The sequence below is a fragment of the Spermophilus citellus genome (genome assembly GCF_964194105.1).
Source record: "Spermophilus citellus genome assembly, chromosome: 3".
Classification (NCBI taxonomy): domain Eukaryota; kingdom Metazoa; phylum Chordata; class Mammalia; order Rodentia; family Sciuridae; genus Spermophilus; species Spermophilus citellus.
In genome coordinates this window covers 113,231,717-113,255,786 of record NC_138184.1, presented here as the reverse complement: position 1 = coordinate 113,255,786, position 24,070 = coordinate 113,231,717, and the positions used below count along the sequence as shown (strand labels likewise).

At 57.9% G+C, this 24,070-nt stretch overlaps 1 protein-coding gene across 7 annotated transcripts in view; it reads right to left on the bottom strand.

Moving 5' to 3' along the window:
- Positions 1 to 4,458: 4,458 nt before the first annotated feature.
- Positions 4,459 to 24,070, bottom strand: part of KIAA1671 — a 140,375-nt gene continuing 120,763 nt past the window's right edge. For 3 of the 7 annotated variants that reach the window (XM_081286569.1, XM_081286570.1, XM_081286566.1), the window contains 7 exons: positions 18,365 to 18,483; positions 14,873 to 15,107; positions 13,649 to 13,823; positions 11,980 to 12,104; positions 9,952 to 10,094; positions 7,733 to 7,815; positions 4,459 to 6,059 (listed from right to left, as the gene is read on the bottom strand). In XM_081286569.1, the coding sequence (XP_081142695.1) occupies positions 7,737 to 7,815; positions 9,952 to 10,094; positions 11,980 to 12,104; positions 13,649 to 13,823; positions 14,873 to 15,107; positions 18,365 to 18,483 (876 nt within the window). In that variant the 3' untranslated portion in view covers positions 4,459 to 6,059; positions 7,733 to 7,736. Of the gene's footprint in view, positions 6,060 to 7,727; positions 7,816 to 9,951; positions 10,095 to 11,979; positions 12,105 to 13,648; positions 13,824 to 14,872; positions 15,108 to 18,364; positions 18,484 to 24,070 lie in introns of those variants that run through there. The other 4 variants (XM_081286567.1, XM_081286571.1, XM_081286572.1 and 1 more) reach the window with 4 other exon arrangements.

Sequence of the window (24,070 nt, the reverse complement as noted above, 5' to 3'; positions counted from 1 at the left end):
CAGCGTCCTGTCCACCCGATTCTGTCCGGGCCGTCTCACTCCAATAGCCACCCGCAGAGGCCCCCGCACCTCATCCTCAGATGTGGCCTCTGATGACTTCCTGGGGGCTTTGTGGGAAGTCTGAAAGTGCTGGGCAGGGCAGAGGCCGTGGGGCTCCGGGTGTGCCCCAGCTCCCCCTTGGGTGTCTTGGGATTGCCCCTTTTACCCCTGGGGTGTACGATGCGCTTGGAAAGCTCAGTTCTGACTTGGTGGGGGGACTCCGGAATCCTCCCTTTTCCATGTGCTGTGAGGCTGAGGCAGGAGGATCAAAAGTGTGAGGCCAGCCTCAGCAACAAAGCAAGGCCCTAAGCAACTTAGTGAGACCCTGTCTCAAAATAAAAAATAAAAAGGTCTGGGGATGGGGCTCAGTGGTGAAGCACCCCTGGGTTCAGTCTCTATTACCAAAAAAAAAAAAATGTATCTTCTTCATAGGGATGATGTACACATCATAGCTACCATGTATTGAAGACCTACTGTGTGCAAGGCTTCATAAGCATTGTGTGGAGCCCTCACCCAGCTATCTCAAGGTGCCACAGTCTTGGCCTAGCATCAAGGGGAGGACTTTTGATCTCTATTTTACAGTTCAGAAACGGAGTTCTGAGCTGTAGGCCTGGCTCTCAGCCTCAATAGAAATAAAGGCGGAAATGAAGGTCAACTTATTTAGGACGAGAGTAGATGGAGCCATTTTCAAGTGTTGGCAGAGCTGGGCTGTGACACATGATCACCCAACAGATCACTACGGATGACACGGAGTGGATGAGACGTGGGGGCCCCGAGTGGACGGTTAGGCAAGGTCCCTTTTGCTGTGCAGTCGCTCTGGGTGAAACCCCTCAAGTCTGGGAAAGGCCCTGGTCACCTTGCGGCATCCCCTGGAACTGGTGGCAGGAGGCTGCGGGTGGCCATCGAACCCTGGACTCGACCAGATCCCTGTGACCTGAGGTGAGCAGTGACGGTCCCAGAGCCAGCCTCCTGGGCCACAAATGGAGAACCTGCTCCCTCCTCCCTCCTCCGGCCACGGAGAGATCCTGTGAGCAAACCCCTCACGGCCTCGGCTCCTTCACCCTGTTCCCTGGACCGTGGTCACCTGACGCTCACTGCGGAGTTCCTGAAAGGCCACGCAGTCTCCAGCCCTGCCACTTGGGATGTGGTCACACCCTCCCATGGAGCGTGAGGAGGGAGGCCGAGGAGGGACGGTCCCCCAGGTGCTGTCATGTTCCAGGCCTCCATAACCCAGAGCCCCAGCCTGGCCCCTCTGCCACCTGCAGCCAGATCATTCTTGGTGGGGGTGGACGTGGGGAGAGGAGCTGTCCCCTGATGAGCAAGTGGCCCCCCTGGTCACAGCATCCCCTCCTGTGGTAACAGAGAGGCCTCCTGTCTTGGCGGATGTCCTCTGGGGGGCACGGCCCTGCCCGCTGAGGACCACTCTTGCTGCCGTCACTGTCTATCTGTACAGATGCTCAGAGACGAGCCACCCCCAGGAGGTGAGGACACAAGCCCTTGTCATCTGAATGCAACTCCTGCCTCATTCCCGTGGGCTCTGGTGACGGTCAGCCACCCTCTCCCGGGACCCTGCTGCTCCTCCTGCTGCCCGGCCAAGAGAGACCGACGTGGCCAGTGAGGACCAGGCCTGCTTGCCGGGGAGACCCATTCATTCACACGGGGACAGGGGACTTCTCCAACGCCACTTGGTCCAAGCTTTATTTGCTATGTTCGTGGTCCAAACGCAGCATCTCTGTGCAAGCCCAGCCCAGGCTCCTCACGGCAGTGGACCGTCCCCAGCTGCTCTGGAGACAGGCAGGGCCTCTGTACAGTCACAAACATGAAAGCACTTGTAGACACGCGACACCGAGAGGTCAGGAAGCCCCGCGGGGCCTTTATATGAAAAATAGAGGGTTTTCTAGATGAATTCTCAGCCACGCGGTGACAGGTCGTTCCCGGGACTGGTTAAGGTGCCTCTTGCCTGCCCTCTGTCCAGAAGGCCCGGAGCCTGGGGACTCATAATGCCACTGCGACAACCCGGCGGGCAGAAGACTGCACCTGTCCCTGGAATTGACACCTTCTATGGTGATGCAAAGATCCTAGGAGGGACCCGCAAGAATGACTAGGAAAATAGAGACTCTGTGTATATGGATTTCCACCCTCCTGCCCCCGACCCGAGGGCCAGATCGCCCGCCCGGGAAGGCGGGACTCAGGGCACTGTCGGGGTTTGGGAAAAGACAGAACAAAAGTCTCTTCCCTAACACAGTCTAGGACGTGTGTGAACCCGGTGTTTATAGGATCCGTAAGGCCGTGTCGGATGAGGCCACTAAAAAGCTCAGATTCTTCTTTATGGCATGAATGTCCAGCGGGCCTGATGCCACCAGTGATTGTCACGGAAGGGCAGGTCCGAGTCATGGCAGGAGGAGACGGGGCGCGGGCCAGAGCGCGACTGTTTAAGGAGCTCCCGGGCAGCGAGCGAGGGGACAGGCTCAGGTGTCCACTTCAAGCGTTTGCTTGCCAAAAGCATCAGGTTGACTTTCTGGAAAAGAAAACTGGCTTCCCACCCACCTTCCCACAGAAGCCAACTGGACACAGAGAGCAAGGGACCCAGGAGGACAGGGACGGGGACAGCCAGCTCACTGGGCCTGGTGGCTTCCAGAGCCCCAGCCTGCCTGGTGGGTCACTTGGGGAGCTTCTCAGCATAGACCCCACCTTGCTCTATCCTTTCTGGATGTGGCGCAGGTCCAGTGTCCCCCTCCTCGCACACGGTCCCTCCTGCCCCAGGGAACCAGGACCCCCTGGGCCTTTTGCGTTCCTGTTTCAACGCACGGTGTGGAGAAGGCACAGAGGCTGCCGCAGTGTCACTTGGGAACCGTCCACCTGGCCACGGCCCACACATCTAAACTGGGGGTGGGAGACTCAGCTCTGCAGTTCTGCCAAGCTCCCGGGGCATCCTGGAGGGTCCACGCACAGATGGAGGTGGCACCGGGACAGCATGCGGAGAAGCCGTGGTCAGCGGTAGGAAAATCACCTGAAGGTCCTTCCAAGTCCCCGGCTCAGCCCCTGCGCTCCAGGCCTGGGACCTGCACATTGCTGATCCAGTCCTTAGCAGGCCGGCGTCACCCCTGGGGATGTGCAGAGGAACATCCGCATCTGTCACCTGGCCCGTCCCCCTGGAAGGCACGGCCGCCATCTGACTGTCCTGTCCCTGATTGTCGAATGTGAGGCTGTCGCCGGTCCCAACCCCCAACCTTCCCGGGACCACAAGTTCCACCCCTACCTGCGTTCTCGGGGGGCCGAGAGTCTCCCCAACACTGATTCCCGAGCCCTGGCCCTGGGGACCATGAGGGAGGGGTCTAACTGCAGGACAAGGTACGACTATCAAAAGGCCAGCTGTCAAAGACCTCATGTGCAAAGGGGCAGAGGGGACGGGGAGCACGGGAATGTGGGGTCCACAGCGGGGGAGCCGGGGAGGACGCTGGGTGGGGGCAGGCTCGGGCACCCGGAGGATTAAGGCATATTAAGGTAGTTTAAAAGGAGACAGATTTCCAAAGGAGAAATCGGCAACCCGCGGGGCCACCCCCTGGAACATCAGCCACCTGTCACTTCATTGCGCTGATCATAAGCAGGAGCCTGGGGTCCAGAGAACCCGTGTGGCTGTGATTGTCAGCCCTGGGGTGCTGGAAGAGATGCGGAGGTGCATGGCCAAAGGTCAACAGGGAATTAAGTAGACTTATGCCAATCAAGGAGGGAAAGGCTGGAAAGAACCACCCCAGGGCAGTCTTGTGTCTGGAATCTCTTGTTTCAGGAATCTCCTTCCTGTCAGGTGGGCTACTATATTAAGAATTGAGGATTCTGCTGGGCACGGTAGTGCACGCCTGTAATCCCGGAGGCTTGGGAGGCTGAGGCAGGAGGATCGCAAGTTGGAGGCCAGACTCAGCAACTTAGTGAGGCCCTCTCTCTAAATAAAAACTTAAAAAGGGCTGGGGGTGTTGCTCCGTGGTGGTCGCATCAGTATATCAAGATCTGCTCTGTGCCTGCTCCTGAGAGGGAACAAGAAGCCCTTTCACTCACAAGAATAGATGAAAACTGAGACATCAGCGTCAAAACACTCAAGAATGTGTCCCTTGACTTGGAAAGCCACCACCTCAAAACTGCTGGAAAACTGAGACAGACCCTCAAGAAAACCAATTCAGGCTGTTCCAGAGGCAGTGAGTCCCCAGGTGGCTGCAGAGGACACCAACTACTAACTCAGGGATGAAGGAAATACAAAGTGTCACCCAGCAGGTCCGAAGTCCCAGACGCGGAGACATGAGGCTCCCAGGTGCAGAAGCTGGGAGGGGGCAGGGATGGCGTGGGGTGCCCTGGGGTCTGTGACCACTGTCCATGGTACTGAACATGGTACTCCCCGGGCACAGGTGTTTGTCCTAACCTGGAGAGACGGAGGGCTGCTGTTCCCCCCCCACCCCCCACAGAGAGATACGAGGCGGTGAAGGCAGAGAAGACCAGGAGGTGGGGATGGGGGGACCAGTGGAGACGTGACCAGAGAGAGACAAGAGAAGCAGGTCTTATCACGTCTGCAGAGAAGGGATACCCAGAGATGGCCGCCACTTGGGAAGCCAAGGAGCAGGTGCTGGGGCTGTGTGGGGGTCCGCCAGGACACTCAGCCCTGGGGCCCTCCACAGTCCTGCACAGCCCAGAATGTCACCGAGGACATCTCCCAGGCAAAGTTGGCACAAGACTGGTGGCGACTCCAGGCAGGACGGGTGCAGGGTGCTTGCTGGCGCCTGGGTTTCCCAAGAGTAGGTGCTGGTGCTGAGTACTCCCAGGGAGAGCGAGAGGCGAGGAAGGCGTCAGGAGCCACCAGAGGCTGTGGCTGCCCCCAGGCTTCGCTTATAGCTAGCAAGAAAGAGAGGTGAAGTGGGTCCCCCCCTGAGTTACCAGCACCCAGAACTTCTGCCCAGAGTTCCCGCCTGGGGCTCCCCTCCAGGGAAGGACTTGGAGTGAGATCAGCACTTGGGCCAAGAAGGGCCCTGGGCGGGTGGAGCTGGGTGCGGGGTGGGATGGGGTGGGACAGGAGGACAGGACCCTGTGTGTCCTGAGCTCAGCTCGCAGTGGCAGTCCCTCTCCCCAGAAGGCCAGCAGGGTTCAAAACAGGCTGGAAAAGGAGGCCCAGCGCAGGCCTGACGTCTGGGGGCAAGGGTAGCGCCGTCCCAGCTGCAGAGACAAAGGTCACCGCCTCCCCAGGGATCAGACGGAAAGGAACCAGGAAGATATGGACCAGGATGACAATGACCGTTTCACCGAGCTTGGACAACCTGAGGTGGTGGCACTTCACGGCTCGCCGTCAGACCTCCCTCCCGGCCTCTACAAACATGGACATATGGAGTTTCAAAGAAAATTGGCGGGATTATTGCTTTATCACTTTCTAAAGCAAACAAAAATGACGTACGATGACGCAGTCGACCCTGCACATGGCTCCTGGAAGGACAGAGGCCCTTGAAGGAACTGGAAAGGTGGCTGCACACTGCCAATGCGGCCTCCTTCCGGGGAAGGAGCCTGTCGAGAAGACACCAGCAACTGTGGCCTCATGGCGGTGCCCTGGACCAAGGCTGTGTCAGGGAGCAAACACTGGAACTCTCTGGAAAACCTCCTTCCCAGAAGACCTGCCTGGGGAGGAGCGAGGTGCCTTCCTAATGCGGGGCTTTCCCAGGACCCAGGGTGACAGTCCAGCCCCGGCGTCCACGGCTCCGGGAGAGGGTCGAGATGTGAACTTCTGAGGGAAAGGCAGGACCCGGCGGCGTGGGCCTTTCTGCATGGCCGGGCCTCGTCCCAGGCAGCGGTGCCGTCTAGGGAGCTGAGCGGGGCTGTGGAGGCCAGGCCTCCTGGCCGGATCCTGGGGCTCTGGACAGTGGTCTCGGGCCTCGGGAGGGGCCCAGGCACGTGTGCGGGGTGCAGGAACGGCGGCTCGGCCTCAGCGGCGGGTTCAGACAGTCTGGCACTTAAGGCTTCTGTTAATTGGATGTGGCGATGTCCCCTGCCTGGAGAGGAAGGGATAGTCCTGGTATCAGTAGTAGGAACATTTGGCCCCGATCCTCTCCGTCATCAGGGCTTCCAACCTTTTGGGGGGGCTGGGCATGCTGCTCAGTGGTGGTACATGTGTTTAGCAGGTGCGAGGTCCTGGGCTAGATCCTCAGCACCCCCAAATAAGTCAATGAGCCAGGCCCAGTGGTGCTCGCCTGTCATTCCAGAGGCTCGGGAGTCTGAGGCTGGAGGATCTCAAGTCCAAAGCCAGCCTCAGCAAAAGTGAGGCCCTAAGCAACTCAGTGAGATGCTGTCTCTAATAAAATACAAATAAGGGCTGGGGTCAGTATTTGAGTGCCCCTGAGTTCAATCCCCAATACCAAAAAAAGAAGAAAAAAAAGAGTGGATTTCTCAAGGCTTCCATGGGCCGGTACAGGTACCCCACTAACACAAAGTCCAGTAGGTCCTCATCTCCGAGCCAGTCCCTTAGGCAGATTTGGGGATTTATGGGTCTTCTTGGGCTTAGCCTATACATATACCTGTGTGTCCACATACATATACATTAAGTGACATATCACATACATGCATACGTACCCTGCAACACTCACAATCAAGCACCTAACATGACTCAGAATTCACTAAGGTGGGTCAGTCAGGGCTGGGGTCCCAGCTCAGGGGCAGAGCACGTGCCTAACGTGCAGCACCCCCATCAAAAATGAAGTGGGGCGGGTGGAGTTGGGCAGTACGGCGTCCGCTCAGGGCTGGCTTTGCCCAGAAGGCATTCGAGAGGGCCTGGCCCCCAGCACTAGTGCAGTTCAGGACGTGGGTCCCTCTGCTGATGCACCACAGCTGACGCGAGCACCCTGGGCCCTAGGTAGACCGAGGCCACAGAGACAGTATGGGAACACCTGGGGTGGGACCTTCGTGGGCCCAGGGCTCCTCAGTGACACGGGCACCGCTCTCCAGTTTGCAGATGGGAAAGCTGATGGTCACTATGTCAGGCCCTCTGGCAGCAACAGCAGGGCAGATCTGATCACTGGACGTTTTCTCTGACCCAGTCAGCCCCCTGCTGGCTGCAGGTCCACATCGGTGGACTCACAGCCCCCGACTGGAAATATGTGGAAAGAAGAGAATGTGCGGCACCCACACAGGTTTTCCTTGTCCTTATTCCCTGAGCAGTACAGCGTGGTGACCACACAGCATCTGCACTGATTCTAAGTCACCTGGTGTGATTTCAAGAACGTGGGAGAATGGGATTCGTGCAAAGGTTGCGCCATGTTACAGCTTGAGCTTCCCCAGATTCCGGTACATGGGGAGGGGGTCCTGGAGCCAATCCCCAGGAGACACCAAGGGACGACTGTTTTTCAGATTAAATCTTCATGACACAGTGGGGTCACAGACGTGTTCCATTTGTAAAATTTGCAACATTTCAGATTACTCTAATTAATTAGTCCTTCCATGTCCAACTTTTCCCTACAAGGGGGCCTGAGTTGGAGCAGGAGGGGCTGGCCCAGCCCGTGAGGCCCCTGGCGTCGGACGCTGGCCCTGTGGCCTCTCCAGCCACCCCAGGCTCCCAGCTTTGTTTTCTCCCTGCGGGGGCAGATTGTCACCACCCTCCTTACAGCCCCTCTCCTCCCGCCTCCCACCTGGGCCTCCCCCTTCCCGGCTCTCCCCAGCAGGCCCCTCCTACCCGGTCAAGCTTGGTTCTCATACAGGCTCCGCCTCTTCTTGGACTTCAGGTCCTTCAGCCACTGGGGAGAGGGCTCCTCTGACCTGAAACCACAGGGTCAGTGAGTGTCAGGGGACCCAGGCCACGGGCTCTCACAGGCAGCACCAGGGTACTCTGCCCCACCTGCCATGCCGAGGCGGTGCTGAGCCGGGCACCCATGAGTGGCAGGATGCCCGTGTTAACACCGCTGATGAGCAAGCGCTAGAAACCAACCAAAGCCACAGTGGGTGCTGGGTGAACCCCGGGGCCCGCTGTGGACTAACGTGCGGCCGTGAAAGGCCACCTTATGTAAGACCTTTCCACCCATCACCCAGACACACGTCACCCTCGCTGTCTGTGTAACACCTGGGCTACTTTAAGTGTCACCTTGGCTACAACAGCACCCGGATATTTAGTCAGATATTTTTCTAGATGTTTCTGTGAAAGTATTTTTTTCTTTTTCTTTTGGTATCATTGAATTGAACCCAGGGACACTTAAGCACTGAGCCACATCCCCAGCCCTTTCTACTTTTATTTTGAGTCAGGGTCTTGCTAAGTTGCTTAGGGCCTTGCTTCGTTGTTGAGGCTGGCCTCAAACTTGCAATCCTCCTGCCTCAGCCTCCTGAGCCACTGAGATTACAGGTGTGCACCACTGTGCCTGAGTGTGAAGGGTATTTTTGAGGAGACTGTTATTATTATTATTATTAGTAGTAGTACTAGTAGTAGTAGTAGTAGTAGTAGTAGTATAGCAGTGTTAGGGATTGAACTCAAGTCCTTTTGCATGCTACACAAGTGTGCTGCCACTGAATTACACCCCCAGTCTGAGATTGATGTTTAGAGCAACATACTCAGTAAAGCAGATCACCCTCCCTACTATGGGTGGGCCTCACCCAGTCAGTCAGAGGCCCTCATAGGAAAAGACTCATCTCCCAGGAGGAAGGGGGAATTCTGCCAGTGTACTGCCTTTGGACTTGAGCTCCGGCTTTCCCTGGGTCTCCAGCCTGCCGGCCTGCTGTCTCTGGGGCACCCTGGACTTTAGCCCAGGCCTCTGGGCCTGGAGACCCTGCTCTGGGGGGGCTTCTCCAGCCGTGGAGGAATGCTGAGCTGCAGGGCTGCACCCAGGGCAGGAGGCACATCTGGCCACACCCCTGCCCCGTAAGCTGGTCCTTCTGCTTCCCGAGGCGCCCTGGGCTGTGCCGGGATAGCACCGCAGGCCTTTCCACGTTGGCACGGCCTGGATGAGGTCACTGCTCCCTCCCCTAGTGAGATGGGTTTGTCCTTCAGGATTCTCAAAAGTGTCCCCTTCTGTGGAAGCCACTGGGGACACCCTTCCCCCTGCACTTTGGGTGATGACTCCCTCCTCTCCACAGGGCCAAAGGGGAACCCTTCCTGCAGTGGGTGCCACGGCACCTAGTGAATGGGCGTGTCTGTGTGCCAATAAAGCTTTATTGGCAAACACAGACAGCGGGCCGGATGGGGCCTGGGAGTCGTCATTTGCCACTGTGTGCTCTGTCACCTCACTGACGGGGTCGCAGCCCTGGGCTCACGAATAAGCCTGAGCTTCATATGCTAACAGTCCTCGTGAGATGTCCACTCTCCCAGGGAACTTCTCATGCCAGCCGCCCGCAAAGGGCTCTGTTCACGTTTGGTCACCTTGTGACCAGCCGAGAGGTTTGAATTAGCAAAGCCACTTCACAGACGAGGAAGCCGAGGCTCAGAGTGGTCAAGTAACATTCCCCAGGTTCATCAGTAGCGCTACTGAGGAGTCGCACGACCTGGGCTGCTGACCTTGGAGCCTGTGCCCTCAACCTCCAAGGCCAGCTGCTGGCCTGGTCTGAGCGCTGCGGGACGCAGGGGTGTCCTGGGCTCCTCCCTGCACGGGGAGGCCTGGCCAGGAAGGGCACCCGGCAGTTGGTATTTGTTATGGCTGTGCCCTTGGGACCACCCTCCCCGGCCCCCCACCTCCAGAGATAAAGGCACCCCCAGGAGGGTGACAGGAGGGAGGTGGCCTCTGGTTCCCCGTCATCTGGAGAAGGCTGCACCCATCAGCAGTTCCCCAGCGTCAGGGGCTGGTTCGGGGCAGGAGGCAGTGGAAGGAGGGCAGTGGGACGCGGCTGCCCGGCCTCCTTCCCTCCTCTGCAGCGGGCTCCGGCCGTCATGCTGGAGAGGTGGGGAGGCGGGACCCTGGTCCCCGGCCTCACCTCTCGTCCTTGTCCATGCTGGAGGGCAGCACGCGACTACCCAGCACCCCAGGCTGGAAGGGGGACTTGGGAGCTTTGGGTCGGGGGCTCCAGCCAGGGGTCTCTCCAGAACTGTCCACCTCTGGCCTCCTGGGCAGCTGGGCCTGGGGAGAGAAGAGCCGGGTCTATAACCACCTTCCACCTGCACAGGGGACTCTCCGGTGACCCGGGCAAGCATGGCGGCCCCCAGAAGCAGTGGGCCCTGAGGCTGAAGAACCGGGCAGGAAACAGGGCTGGGGAAAGCCAGGGGCCAGGTGGCATTCCAGCTGGTGGCCGTGGCCTTTGAGGTCAAGTGGCCACCCAAACCCACAGTCACATTCTCCTACCTCCCACCTCCCAACTCCCGGGGGACGGCAGCTCCATCCCGTGGTGGCAGGGAAGGTCCCTTCAGCTCCTGGTTCCAGGCAGTGCTGGGTGGGTCCCAGCAACGGTCACTGCCACCACCACCCACTGACCGCCCCTGTGAACCAGCCCCACAGCCTCCTCTCCAGGAGCCAAGGCACAGCCTCTTTCCACCTAGTGCAGGAGATTCCAGATGCGCTTGAGGATCCAGGGTCTGCCCCAGGCGTGACCCAGGACATCGCCCCAGCCCTGCCCCTCCTCAACCAGGACCCCTCCTCTGCCTCTGTTAGGCCCCTTCCAGGATCCTTTGTTCCAATGCTAAGGAAATTTCTTTTTTTCCTTTCTTTTTGGTACTGGGGATTGAACCCGGGGGTGAACCCGTCCCCAGCCCTTTCTCACTTTTTTACTCAGAGACAGGGTCTCACTGAGTTGATTAGAGCCTCACTAAGTTGCTGAGGCTGGCCTCAAACTTGCAATCCTCCTGACTCAGCCTCCCCAGCCGCTAGTATTACAGGCATGCACCACCTCATCCAGCCTTAGGAAATATTTTTTTACTTTTAAGTTTTTAAATTTATTACAATTTTTTTTTCACTTTATTGAGTCCGATAACCTCTGGCCCTGGATAGTGGCTCAAGAGATGTTCCTATTTGGAGGACCTGTGAGATCCGTTAAAAGGCAAGGTCCAAACACTATCTAGTGACTTTTGATTCTTGCTAAAAAGAACACAGAACGCAAAGCTTCGGTCTACCAAAGGAGGAACAGGCCCATGGCCTCTGCTAGACGGTTTTTGTGGCCTGTGCAAAATATCCGGAGTTGATGTTCCACGAGGAATCTGGGCTTTTCTGCCTTCAACAAAGGGCCGCAGAGACTCCTGTGGGACTGTGGCGCGTGGAGTGAGCACGCAGTCGCCCAGAGCCAGGAGCGCAGAGGGCCCTTCCTTGTCCTCAGTAAGTACCGCTTCAGGGAGGCCGCGGGGTGGCCCTGGGCGAGCTGGGAGGGAGGAGGCTGCCCAGCGCCTCCCCCGGGACCCCATAATCCAGCTGGGATTCTGGTAAGTTTAAGAGAGCGTCAGGTGCCAGGGCAGCCCTCCCGCCAGCCAGCGCGGAACTGAGTGTGTCCTGCGTCTTCCATCTCCAGGACGCGCGGGGGGGGGGGGGGGGGGGGGGGTGCCGGGTGGGCTGTCGGTTTCCCCAGCGCTGGCCCTAATGGCCAGAATGGATGGCCAGCCCCCTTCACTGGTGAGGACCCTGAGGCCCAGCTGTGGGCCACACAGCAGCAGGTCTGGGGGCCGAAGAGAGGCCTCAAGTGGAAATCAGGGACTCAGGGCCACGGGCCAAATCCACAGGGCTCAACAGCATGGCCGGTGGCATGTGCCGAGGCTTCTCCTGGTTGTGACAATGTGCTGTGCTCCCGTGGGACAGCAGCAGGGGACAAAGCTGACTGGAAGGTGTGTAGGAACCTCACTGCTTCTGGCACGTCCCTTGGGCCTTAAATTATTTCAAAAAGAAAGAAGCGGGGGGGAGGGAGAGAAGAGGGAGGGGGAGGGAGGAGGGATGGGGAGGGAGAGAGGAGGGAGGGGGAGGGAGAAAGCCGGGAGGGAGGGGCGCTGTGAGGAGGGGGTGCACCGGGCAGTCCTGGGGTCCCTACCTTCAGCACGGCTGGGTCCATGCCCGGGAACACGGGCATCCTCTGAGGGAGGCTGGCGGGGGCTCTTTCCACCCTAGGAGGCTTCTCCTCCTCATCTGACTCTTCCCTCCGGGGTGACTTCTCTTCTGGGGCAGAGAAAAGGGCACTGGAGCCACGGCCCGGCATCTGCCCAGGTCCTACAGGCCAGGACCAGCACCTCCCTGCCCACTGCCCTGAGAGGAGGGCACTGCGGGCTGTGCTAAAGAACACCCCCCCCCCCCCCCCCCCGCTCACGCTTTTCTCTGCACAACTCCGGCTCTTGCCAGGAGATGTGGGTGTCAGGAAAGCCAGATTTCTCCTGGGGTGGGCAGAGAGACCCCCTCCTGGCTCATGCCATGGCAGGGAACAAGAAGGACATGGTGGCAGAGACAGGAAAGGAGTGGACACACCCTGAGCCTCTCCCCTGGAGCTGTGACCCTAGAGAACAGAAGAGCTACCCCAGCCAGAGCCTCCAGGGGAGGGGCTACCTGTCCCCAGCCCTTGGGGACAGTAGGCAGCGTGCGGGGAGCCTCGGCTCCCTGAGACCTGGACCCAGGTGTGGGCACGGTAGGTGTGGGAGGTGAACCAGGGAGCGCTGGCCTCTGGAGCCCCCAGACTAGGCAGGGGCTGCGGCGTGTCCATTAAATGCCCTGCCCTGGGCCAGTTCCTCAGAGCTGGAGCTATCTGTGTGCTTCTGTCCCTGCTGGCCTCCACCTGCTCCAGGGGACTTAGCAGAGCTCGCCCCAGAAAACCAAGGACGGGTGCGGGGAGGAGTCCCCTTCCCCCAAGGCACTTGAACGTGTCCTTAGCAACAGAAACCCATGGGAGAGGGGGACGTGGATCTTCCAAGCCCGGGTGACAGGTGGCTGTCTGCAGGAGCAATGCACTTCCCCCGGCTCAGGGCCTGGTCTGACATCCTCCTGTCCACACGGGCCAGCTGCCCTGGTTCCCATGACCTGAAGAAACTTTGCTTTTCTTAAAATCTCTGGTGGCTCTCCACCTACAGATGGGTTCTACTTCCTCAGCACATCATCAAGGGTCTCCAGGGCCTGGCCCCTGCCAACCTCTCCAGCCTCATTCCCATCACTCCCAGCTTGAGGGACACCAAACTGCTTAGAGAGTCCCCAGACACACAGAACGCTCTTTGCACACGTGTGTCCCTTAGATCTCATGGACACTGCTGCCTGGAATACCTTTACCTAGATGGTTCTTCTCTGTTCTTTGAGAGTCAGCTCAGATTTTGATACAGAATGCAGCCAAAGCAGTCCTTTGAGGAAAATGTATAGCCTTAAAGTGATTCATTAGGAAAGACTGAAAATAAATGATCTTTTAACCCAAGCATTTAGGAAAAGACCAGCAAACAAACATAAAGAAGGTATAAGTGTGAATTTATACCTTAATAAGGATAAAAGCGTACAGAGTAAACCCCTATTAAGTTGTGAAACCCAAAGGGCCTCAATTATTATATTATCCCTCAGAACATTTTTTGCCTGGTTTCCAATAAGCTCTTCTGAACAAGAAATCAGTTTTCTATTTAATTGTGTTCTAATGTTCACATGCCTCCAAAACCAGGAAGTTCTCCCTAGAGTTTAACCTAGGTCCTTCCTGCTGTTCGATGTGGTAACCAGGTAGGACAGAGGCATTGGCCTACCTGTTGAGTCCTTGAACATCCACATGCTATCAATCTCTTCCTCCAAAGGAGACTGGCTCTCTGACTTGCTGAATTGACTACGCCGGAGAGAGTGGGAGATAGGAGCCCGGCGGCGGCTTCTTTTGCTGAGCTGCACCCGGGTCTTGAGGGCACTGGAGTCGAGGACTGAGGTTTGCTTTGGGGGTGGCAAGGAGGAAGAAAAAAGGCAAAGGATCCGTGAGTTGAGGAGAGCGTCCACAGCAGGATGCCTATAGGTTCCTGATCCCTGAGGCACTAGTTCGTTATCGCGTGGGCTAGCCTGTCGATGGTGACCCAAATGCCCTTCACCTAAACCCCTCCATAGGAACCACTAGGCCAATTACCAGAATGGAGCTGGGCATGGTGGCTCGCACCTGTCATCCTAGTGGCTTGGGAGGCTGAGGCAGGAGGATCTTGAGTTCAAAGCCAGCCTCAGCCAAAGTAAGACCCTAAGCATCTCAGTGAGGCCCTGTCTCTAAATAAAATGCAAAATAGGGCTGGGATGGGGCTCAGTGGTCGAAGGCCCTGAGTTCAATCCCTGGTACCAAAAAAAAAAAAAAAAAAAAATCAATGAAGCAGTGGGCCTGAGACCCAGCACCGTGCCTGCACACACTAGGCACACAGCCTCTTGGGGACATCGCACAAGCATGTCGGCTGCCACAGAGCCCTGTACCCAGAAGGAGCTGAATCCAAGGGATGCCTGCCTAAGGGGCTTTGGTTCAGCAGTGTCCCGGTCTGCTGCAGAGACCCACCGCCCTGCCACCAGGGACACTGTTCTGTGAAAGACAGGGAGGACATGGGCACAATCATTCTGAGCAAACCCTGGGCTCTTCGTGCTTGGAACTGCAAACCCCTGGGAGAGTTCCCTGGGGGCGGGGAGGTGGCCCTCTGCCTTCCTGGTGGGTGAGGGCTTAGATCACTTTTAACTGAACACTTGACTGTGTGTAAGGCTGTGCACCCACTGTGCAGGTTACAAAGAGATAAGGAAGCTGAGGCTCAGAGAGGTGAAGACATTTGCCCAGAGACCCACAGCTGGTGTACGGTGGTCCAAGTGGGTCTGGTCTCACCCTGTGCCCTCTGCACCCAGCGCAGGGGCCCTGGCATGACCCTGCCCACCCCTGAAGGGGAGTCTCCAGGAGATGCTGGCACCTCCCTTTAAAGGGAAAAGACCGATGGCACCCAGCTGTGCTCCTGGCCAGGACTTACATCGATGAAGGAGAAGTCGTCCGCTCTGCCAGCTGCGCAGGGCTCCGGTGGGGGCAGCCCGTCCGCCCCGTCGGTGGACTCCAACTCGGAGCTGGAGCGGTCCACGCTGGTGCTCCGCTGGTCGGCGGCCGAGGCGGGCTCCGTTTGCGAGGACAGAGAGGACAAGCGGCCACTGAGGGGCTGTCTCCGCGCTGACGGGGTGCTGCTGTCCGGAGACGGTGACTCGGGGGCCAAGCTGGGACACAGGGAAGGAGGGCAGACGGATCACGGAGGGCGCTTCAGAGACCCAAGCCTCAAGGACAGGCGGTGGCAGAAGAGCCGCTGGGTGGGGCGCTGTGGGCACCAGGGAGCAGCGGTGGGGACCTCGCGGGGCAGCGCCTCCCGGAAACGCAGGACCTGCCGGGCGCGGCTTGTGGTGCCCCGGGCACACGGGGCAGGGACGGGGCAGGGACGGGGCAGGGACACGGGGCAGGGGCGGGGCAGGGACAGTCGGCCCCGCGCCATCCAAGACTCTCCAGCCCTGTGTGGTCCCGGGTGGCGTCGGGGCCTTGCGATGTGGCCAGTGAGACCCTGGATCGCCGCGAGCACGAGGTGGGCAGGGGCCATCTAACCCTTCGCACAAAAGACCGTGGGATGTCTCCCTAGTGACTTCCCGCGCTGCTCACGTGGTGGTGAGACGGGAGCATGTCAGATGGGTTGGGTTCCATCAAATACACTGTTCAAATCAACTTTGGGTTAAATTTTGTGAGCTTTAGAGTTAGCTTATATTTCTTGTTTCTTTTTACTCCTTTCCTACCCACCGGGACATCTTAAATGACATGATGTCTGTGTATCTGTGTGTGTATGGGGAAGGGGGAGTCTCTGATGCTGATCAGTGGCCACCAGCAGGTACCCAAAAAGTCGGGAGGGCACCCGCTCACTCATGCAGTGATTTACTGAGCACCTACTATGTGCCACGCACTGGGCTAAATACAGTGCCCTTCAATCCTCTTCATGATCCTATGAGGGTTATTTAAAATCCTTTGATGCCCACCACACTGTGAGGTGGCAGTAACCTCATGAAATTAAAGACTGGGAAACCCGACACAGAGATGCAACATTGCTTCCCCAAAGGGGCAGAGCTGGGATGACCCAGGCAGCTGCACTCCAGGATCCTCCCTCCTGAGCCTCTCCTACCACTCAAATCCCTTCCCATGATTATATTCACGTATCATCTGGAAAACTGGAACCACACAGGATAGAAAATTGATATAGAAATCAAGCAATTAAATCCCCCGCAATCCACAGAACACACCCACGTCGGGAAGGCAGCCGAGCTGCAGGGCCTGGGGAGCCCTCCCCTTGAGGAAGGGGGTGCTCACCTGACTTAAGCTGAAGGACCCACAAGCTGCATCCGCGAGCAGAACTTTCGACCCTGCTGTCCCGCATTCCAGGGTGCTTTTGTTAGCTCTGGGATGCCTCCCTTATTTGGAAGGCGGACAGCACCGAGGGTGTGAGGATGTGGGTAGGACCCAGCAAACCCACACAAGAGAGGGGAAATATCAACGAGCAGGCAGCAGACGGCGCCACTGCCCAAGGCTGGAGCTTCTGGGGGCGCTGCAGTACCTCTGAGAGACAGCAGGGGGCGCGCACCACCAGGGCGCTGGGTGGGACTGGCTGGTCTCAGGTCCTGGTCTGCGAGCTGGGGATCTGGGGCCTGGAGAGGGGAAGGGGCTCCCGGGATCACTTAGGAGATGAGCAAAACCACGTCTAGGTCTCCGGATAACCCAGCGACCTTGCAGGGCATTCTAAGGAAACTGAAGCTAACTAAACCCTATTTTAAATTTCACAGGTTAGGAGAGAAAAAGAAAGATTTGCAGGACTGTCTTGCTTCCCTTTTTCTTACCCATTTTCAATTCTATCAACTTCACCCTAGCTTCAAATCAGCACCTGTCATGGGATGTGACCCAGTAGAGGGGGATGGTCACTCCTGACAGTGAGAGGGCCCATAGGAGACCTGGGTTCAAATCCAGCTCAGCCACACACACATGGTGACCCTGGGCAGGCCCTGGGCTGCCTGTAAGCCTCGGCTTCCTAGGCTGGGCATGAGGGCCACAGACACGGAAACAGTCACACAGGAGAGGGCAGGAAGTGGCCCAGCTGGGGGTTGACCAGGGCTCTAGATAGAGGTCAGCCTGTGGCAGAAATTGCTGAGTGGGCTGCTGAAGGCACAGCAGATCCACAGAGTGGCCATGAAGCCATTACTGTCTCGACCCCATCCAAAAGATGAAGAAAGAAATGTATTTCTGAAACAAGAACAGGCACTTTACACAAAAGCTCCTACTATGTGCCAGGACCTAATCTCCACACAGGTTACCAGTCCATGTGCTGAGGTGCCTGATTTCTCTTCTAGAACACGGAATGACAGAATTAAATGCTAACACATTTAATCAACATGGAAAGTGCTCACCACGTGTGTGGCCCACCCACTCCCCAGGCGTGTCCAGTTCTTGGGCATCACTTCATTTCACGGAAGAGGAACATGTGATTGGGAAAACAAGGAATCTACCCGGGTCCTGTACCCAGTCAGGGTGGGGCTGGATTCACAGCTGCCTGCCTCCCAATCTGATTATGCTTGAGAGCCCTCAGGCTTTTGCAGTAGCCAGAATATTCCTCCGAGCCAGGCTGACCACTGAGGCCCACTGGCCATGAATGGTGGAGATTTTTCTTTTCTTTCTTTCTTTCTTTCTTTTTTTTTTTTTTTTTTGGTACTGAGGATTGAACCCAGGGCACTTAACCACTGAGCCACATCTCCAGCCCTTTTTATTTTTTATTTTCAGACAGTTACTCAGGGCCTTGCTAAGTTGCTGAGGCTGACTATGAACTCGTGATCCTCCTGCCTCGGCCTCCCGAGCTGCTGGGATCACAGGCGTGCACCACCGCACACGGCTCATGAACAGAGATTCTAAGCAGTCACAGCTGATTAAGCAGCATGGAGGAGACACACCCCTGCATTTGTAAACACCTCCCCACACTGAAAGAAATCTAGAAAGACCAGAAAAACATGAATGAAGGTAGATCTGTGCTGGGATTATAGGTGGTTTTTGTTTTCTTTGAAATTGTCTATAGTGGCAAAATACCTAAAGGTCACCGTGAGCGACACTGACCATGTCCACAGAGTCCTGGGACCATCGCCAAGTATCTGCCACCCAGAGGAGTCCCAGCCCACGTGCAGCAGGCTCCTCCTCCTGCTGCCCTCAGCTGCTCCCTGTCTCTGGATTGGCCTATTGGAGATTCTCCAGATTTGATCTGATATTTTTATATATATATATATATATATATATATATATTTTTTTTTTTTTTTTTTTTTTTTTTCTTTGTAAAGATTCTTTCTGATGTGAATGGCTTCCTCTTACGATAACAAAGAGGTCCTGGGCTGCAGAAATTGCTGGGCCGGCTGCATCCACTGCAACCAGATGCCCTGCTGGTGGCCGGTCCTACTGCAGATCTTACCTGTCCCCGCTCTGACGCTGGTCTGCCCATGTCCCATACTGGCCATCAGCTTCGTGCACCAGGGTGTCTGTGTCCTTGGCCTCAGGGGGTCGCCTGGAGAAACACTGCTTCAGGTGGTCCTGTGGGTACGAGAGAGATGGGAGATGGCCATCAGAGAAAGGGCCGGAAACCCCACCCTGGCTGACCCAGGTCACGACACATGCCCCCAGCCCCCTGCTGCCCTCAGAGGTGGGTGCAGATGTCTGGGCTGGACACTCAGTGACCAAGAGGCCTGGCTTGCCCAAGAGGTCACAGACGCAGGGATTCCCGTGTGCACACAGGCGAGCTGGAGGAAGCGGTCACCAGCACTGGGGCTCAGGGTCCTGCTAGGCACCTTGGCCCTCCTCTGTGCCTGCTCAGTGTGGCCTGGCCAGCCTCCCTCCATCCGCAGGGCTCCGAGGCCTCTCGTCTGCCAAGGGCAGCCCAGCCCGTGCTTCCCTGGGGGCAGGGAACCCAGACCAGACAACGGGGTGTGCTACTGATTGACGTCACCTCACGGAACAGCAGTCCGTGGCGATCCTACCACAGGGTCTCCTCAGCCCCCACTGGACAGATGAGAAGGCAGGGGCTTCGAGGGGAAGGCAACGGGCCAACCCATCTGTCAGCAGGCAGCAAAGCAGGGCTCAAACCCAGGTAGTCAGCTGGACCGAGTCCCAACCACAGCCACCTGCCCGGGAGCATGGACCCCTGGTCTGCCCTCCCTGGTTGGCATCCCTCACTGCCCTGGGCTGGGTCCTCAGAGCTGGAGCTCCTGCAGGGAGCAAGGGTGCTGGTCACCCCTGAGGTGGCCACAGGCACACAGCGGGCAGCCTGTAAATGCCCACTGGTGACTGGACCGCAGCGTCTCCAGCTCATCCTCGTGGACAATGAGGAGCCCCTTCCTTCCCTGCGTGGAAACCACAGGAGCAGCTCGGCCGAGGCCCCGCCCTCACGGGGTGGGGGAGAAGCTGGGCCCCCGAGAACCCAGAAGCCCAGGCCCTTGGATGGGCCCTGGCACGGAGACCACCCAGAAGGCCTCGGCCTGAGCTCTGAGTGACGTTCCATGAGAGCAGCCCTCACCCCCCACCCCAGGGGGACAGTCAGACCCTGCTCCGCCTGGGCTCAGGGGGCATGGGGGTGGGGGTGTGCTGCAGATGGCCCATCTACTGCTCAAAAACCTCCCAGGGCTCCCTACTGCCCTCCTCAGGAACCCAGGGCCCCTGGGAGCCAGCCCCTGACCCGTCCATCTCATCACCCACCCTGTTCCCGACAGACCCCGTCCCCCGGTCCCCTGACCTACTGCGCATGCGTTGCGTACAATCCCCACCTATTCCCCACCCCCTCCATCCTCCCACCCCCCATTCCGCATCCCCTCAAACACCCCCCACTCCCCCCAACCTCCCCCACCTCTGCAGCTCTGCGTGTGCCGACCCCTTCCTGTCCATCATGCTCACCTGAAGCCACTGCGGCTCACAGTGACTCCCCCCCTCCCCTGAGCGTCTTGCCCAGGTGGCTCATCTGTACCAGGTCAAATTTGATACTTCAGCTATTCATTCAACGAATCTTTACAGGGAAGCTACTATGTGTCAGGTACCAGGGCCTGGGGGTATCACAGCACAGACAGGGCTCCGGGAGTCTACATCTCACTCCAGCTGCCTTGTCGTCCTTGTACCCCACTTGGAGCGTCCTAGGCACACAGTAGGTGCTCAGTAGCGGAGAGCTGGTTAGCGGATTGGGTTCCCCCCAAGCATGGGGAACCTGCCTCCTCCTGGCTGCTTTGGAAACCCCCTCAGCTGAGCAGGGACACTAGGGAAGCATCTGGGGAAGAGCTGTGCTGTGTGACCAGAGAGCCACTGCCTCCCTCTCTGGGTGGCAAAGAAGTTACAAAGAGGGCCCCTGGGTGCCAGGACTGTCAGTTTCCCACTCAGGATGGACAGCATGAGGAACGTCCCTGGGGCTACATCAGCACACCTCTGCAGCTGCCCCGGAGAGACCGCTGGCCACTTTCAAGGCTTTGGCTTCTCCTGAGCAAGCCACCCTGTCCCCTCCAGGTCCCTGGCTGCGGGCAGAACCTGCTGCTGGCACACCAGGATGGAGCTAGGCCCCAGCTGGGGCAACTCTCACTTTTTTGCTTCAAAGGTGACGTGCTCGGAGGCCCAGTACCCTTGGCAGATCACCTCTGGCACCCGGGGACAGAGCGGTCATCTGAGCAGCTCCCAGTTTCCTATTGTCTCAGGGACAAGGTGGGGCTGGCCACTCCCTAATTCAGTCCACGTGGACTCAGGGGCTGTGAGCTGTCCCCGTGGACCCACACCACTGTCCCAGCCCGTTTGCAGATGGCTGCAACCTAGATGCTGGGTCTGTGCTGACCCTGGGGATGTGCTCAGGAGAATGGCTCAGGGACAGCTCTCAGCTTGGGGTGAGGAGGGGCCTGGGTCAGCACTGTCCCTGTGGGCAGCCACATGGCCACACACCAGAGCTCACTCTCCGTGGAAGCACAGGGCTGCTGGGGCCTTCCAGGAGACCCTCTCTGGACAGGCTTCGCGTCTGGCACCAGGAGGTGCTCAGGAGTGGCCATGACTGGAATGATCCTCAGGCCTGCAGGGTCAGCGGGTGAAGGAGCCTGGGCAAAGCTCTCCGAAGCCCCCAGAGATGGGTCCCCAGGGCTGAGGACGAGGAAGGCTTGGATCTGAAATCCTCATGGTGGGTCATCTCCCCCACCGCCTAGTGTCCTGAGGGCAGTGTCCCTGACTCCTTCCATGCCCCCCTGCCACAGGGCACAGGTCCCCAGACCTCTGGTGTCTCCTTCCAGAATGTTCCATCCTGAGGAGATCAGCTCTCCATCCCTGCAAGAGCTGGGGCGGGGTCACCTCAGCCCCTCGAACATCCTTGTCTCCCATCCAACCTCCAGAGCTCAGTCGGAGCCGGTAGGGCCCCTGCTCGGTCACCATCGTAGCTCCCATGTTCCTGAAGCAAAGTCCCAGCACTGGGAGACGCAGCAGGCTCCACCCTCACTGGAGTGGGCAGCTCCCCTTCCCCCCCAGAGCCCTCCTCTCCCCCAGGTGCCCCCACTGGCTCCTCCAGCCTCTTCCCACCCTGGTGGTCTCAGTCTTTGGGACGCTCCAGGCTGCTGCAGCGCCCCCTGGTGGCAAAGCCGACTGCAACCTTGAGGGTCCTCCTCCTGCGAAGCCTCCCTGAAAGCCCCACTCCCAAGGCTGGCTCAGGAGCCCCAGCTCCCTCCTCCCCTGGACCCCAGGTCTCTATCTGTGCTGATATAACAGCCGCTAAATACACGTGGCTATGTAAATTCAAATTAAATTAATTAAAATGAACTACTATTAGCCATTCAATTTCTTGGCAGTACGATCCATATTTTAAAGGTATCACAGCCACCGACCTATGGCCACCCTCTCAGAGAGCACAGGTGACAGCACGTTGCTATCACTGGGGAACGTTCTAGTTACAAGATCTACTACCTTAGATCTTCTGGCCATAAAATAATGATTGTAATCGACCAGTTTATCAGTCTTCCCTGGACGGGCCTGTTTCTGGAGCCAGAACACCTGCATTTGAATCCACGCTCCACTACATAGTGGCTGTGTGACCTTGGACAAGTTTCTTAACTTCTCTGAGTCTCCTCATTCAGACATAAAAAGTATTTGAAGGTGTTAGGGTGGATTCCACTGCAGTCCTGATGCTGTGACACAGAACTGTGGGAGGAGAGCAGGGGCCCGAGTGACCTGAGGGAGTGCACGTTGCACTGTTTATCAGCACTTTCTCGGGTTTGTGTCCTGGTGGCCCTGTACCTGCTTCAGGTTCACGTGCCATTGCTCCCAGGCCCTGGCAGGACTTGGGATTGGCAGTGCTTGGGCTTGGCTCCCAGGGCCACGAGGCCTTGAGATCAACCACCAAAAAGGGCCTGGTTGCCTCTAAACCTTCCAAGTGTCTGTTCTGGGAGTCTGCGGAGGCAGATGATCCTGCACTTCGGCTTTGCGTCCCAGGCTCCTGTCCCCCTGGCTGCAGGGGGCTGGAATCTACAAAGGGGTCTGAAAATGCGCAGGGCGAGTTAGGGGGAAGTGGCACCCTTAGTCCCCGCCCGTGGGCCCTTGGTAGAAGTCAGACCCTGAGCCCAACTCAGGATCCTCTGAGCCCAACCCTGCACTTCCTCAATGAGGAGACTCGGAGCCAGCCTCTGGGCTCCCGGCCAACGTGCCTTCCAGCCCCAGGTGTTCTGCAAGCCCCGTCTTCTCCAGGTGCTCAGGAGGTGCTGATGAGCAGACCGAAGGAAGATGCCTTTGAAACCTCAGGAACTTGGCAGATTTGAACCCCACTTGCCCAGACAGCTCACCAGCCCCAGAGCCGCAAGCAGGTGGGAACTCAGGCCCGTCCTGCAGGCCAGCGATGCCCCAGCCCAGGCACCACAGTGAGCAGCCCCGGAAGGTCCATGCTGGGGAGGCCCAGCTGACACGCACCCTCCAGGGTTTACACCAAGTCTCAATATCCGTCCCCAAATGGAAAACGAGTAAGCCTAGCTGACCGGGCAGGGTTAATGCCAGGGTTTATCTCAAGGAAACCATGAGACCCGCTTGTCAAGATCCATCAGTACAGAAGCCACCAGCCACACCAATCATCGATGACCCAAAGTCCCGGGAACAGCCTACATGACTAAGGATGAGACTGTGCAAAACGGAACTCACGGGATGAAGTCAACGCACACGAGAACAATGACAGCTGCAAAGACGTGCTGCCACAGGAGAGGCATGCACACACCGGCAAACACAAAGCCACGCTGCAAAACCAGTAAGAACAGCACCTCTGTGTGACCACGAGCCAAGAAGAACATCTGGAAGGTTCCAAGGTGCATGGATCACAAGAGGTGAGGCCACGGGCTGCCTCTTTGTCACTGATACTGATTTTATTTCGCATCCACACTTGGAATTCCACACCCAGATGGAATTCCACACCCAGATGGGATCCAAGGATGAGATCCAGGCTGCTGAAGCCCCCCCTTCCTGGCACTGTCACGAGACACCCACCATGGACGGGGCTCTTGACTGTTCACTACCCCAGGGCTCAGCAACCCCTCTATAAAGGACCAGAGAGTAAGGATCTGGGGCTTTCTGGGCCCTGATGGTGTCTGTCCCTGCCGGGCGGGGCTCCAGTAAAACCTTACTTACAAAACAGTGGTGGGGTGTGCTTGGCCCTCAGACAGTAGCTGCTGATCCCTGATCCATCGATCTGCACCCTTCAGCCTGTCTGCTGCATGAAGATGGGGGGCACTTCCATTGGCAGCCCTTGGGTGCTTCCTGGCCTCTAGTAGTTGTTAAATAAATTTGTGGGGAGAACGTGTCTCTGCAAATGTGATATATACCCCACCTCCTGCAGTGGGCAGGTGTGAGCTTAGGGAGGGCACACCTGACAGTCACCTAAGAGCCCTGAGTCAGGGCCACGCCAGGACGCCCGGACCTGACAGCGGCTCTGAGCACCTCATGAGGCACATCACCTCCCCCGCAGCTGTCCCCTCCCCACGCAGCAACTCTGCACCCAGCCGCAGGGAGCACCGTGGTCACGGGCCCAGGCTGGGGGCTCCTGCTCCACCTCAGCACCTCGGAGGCCCACAGCTCTGCCTGCTGTGTGTCGGGGTCAGACCTGCACACGGCCACCCAGTCACAGTAACGGTAACAACCG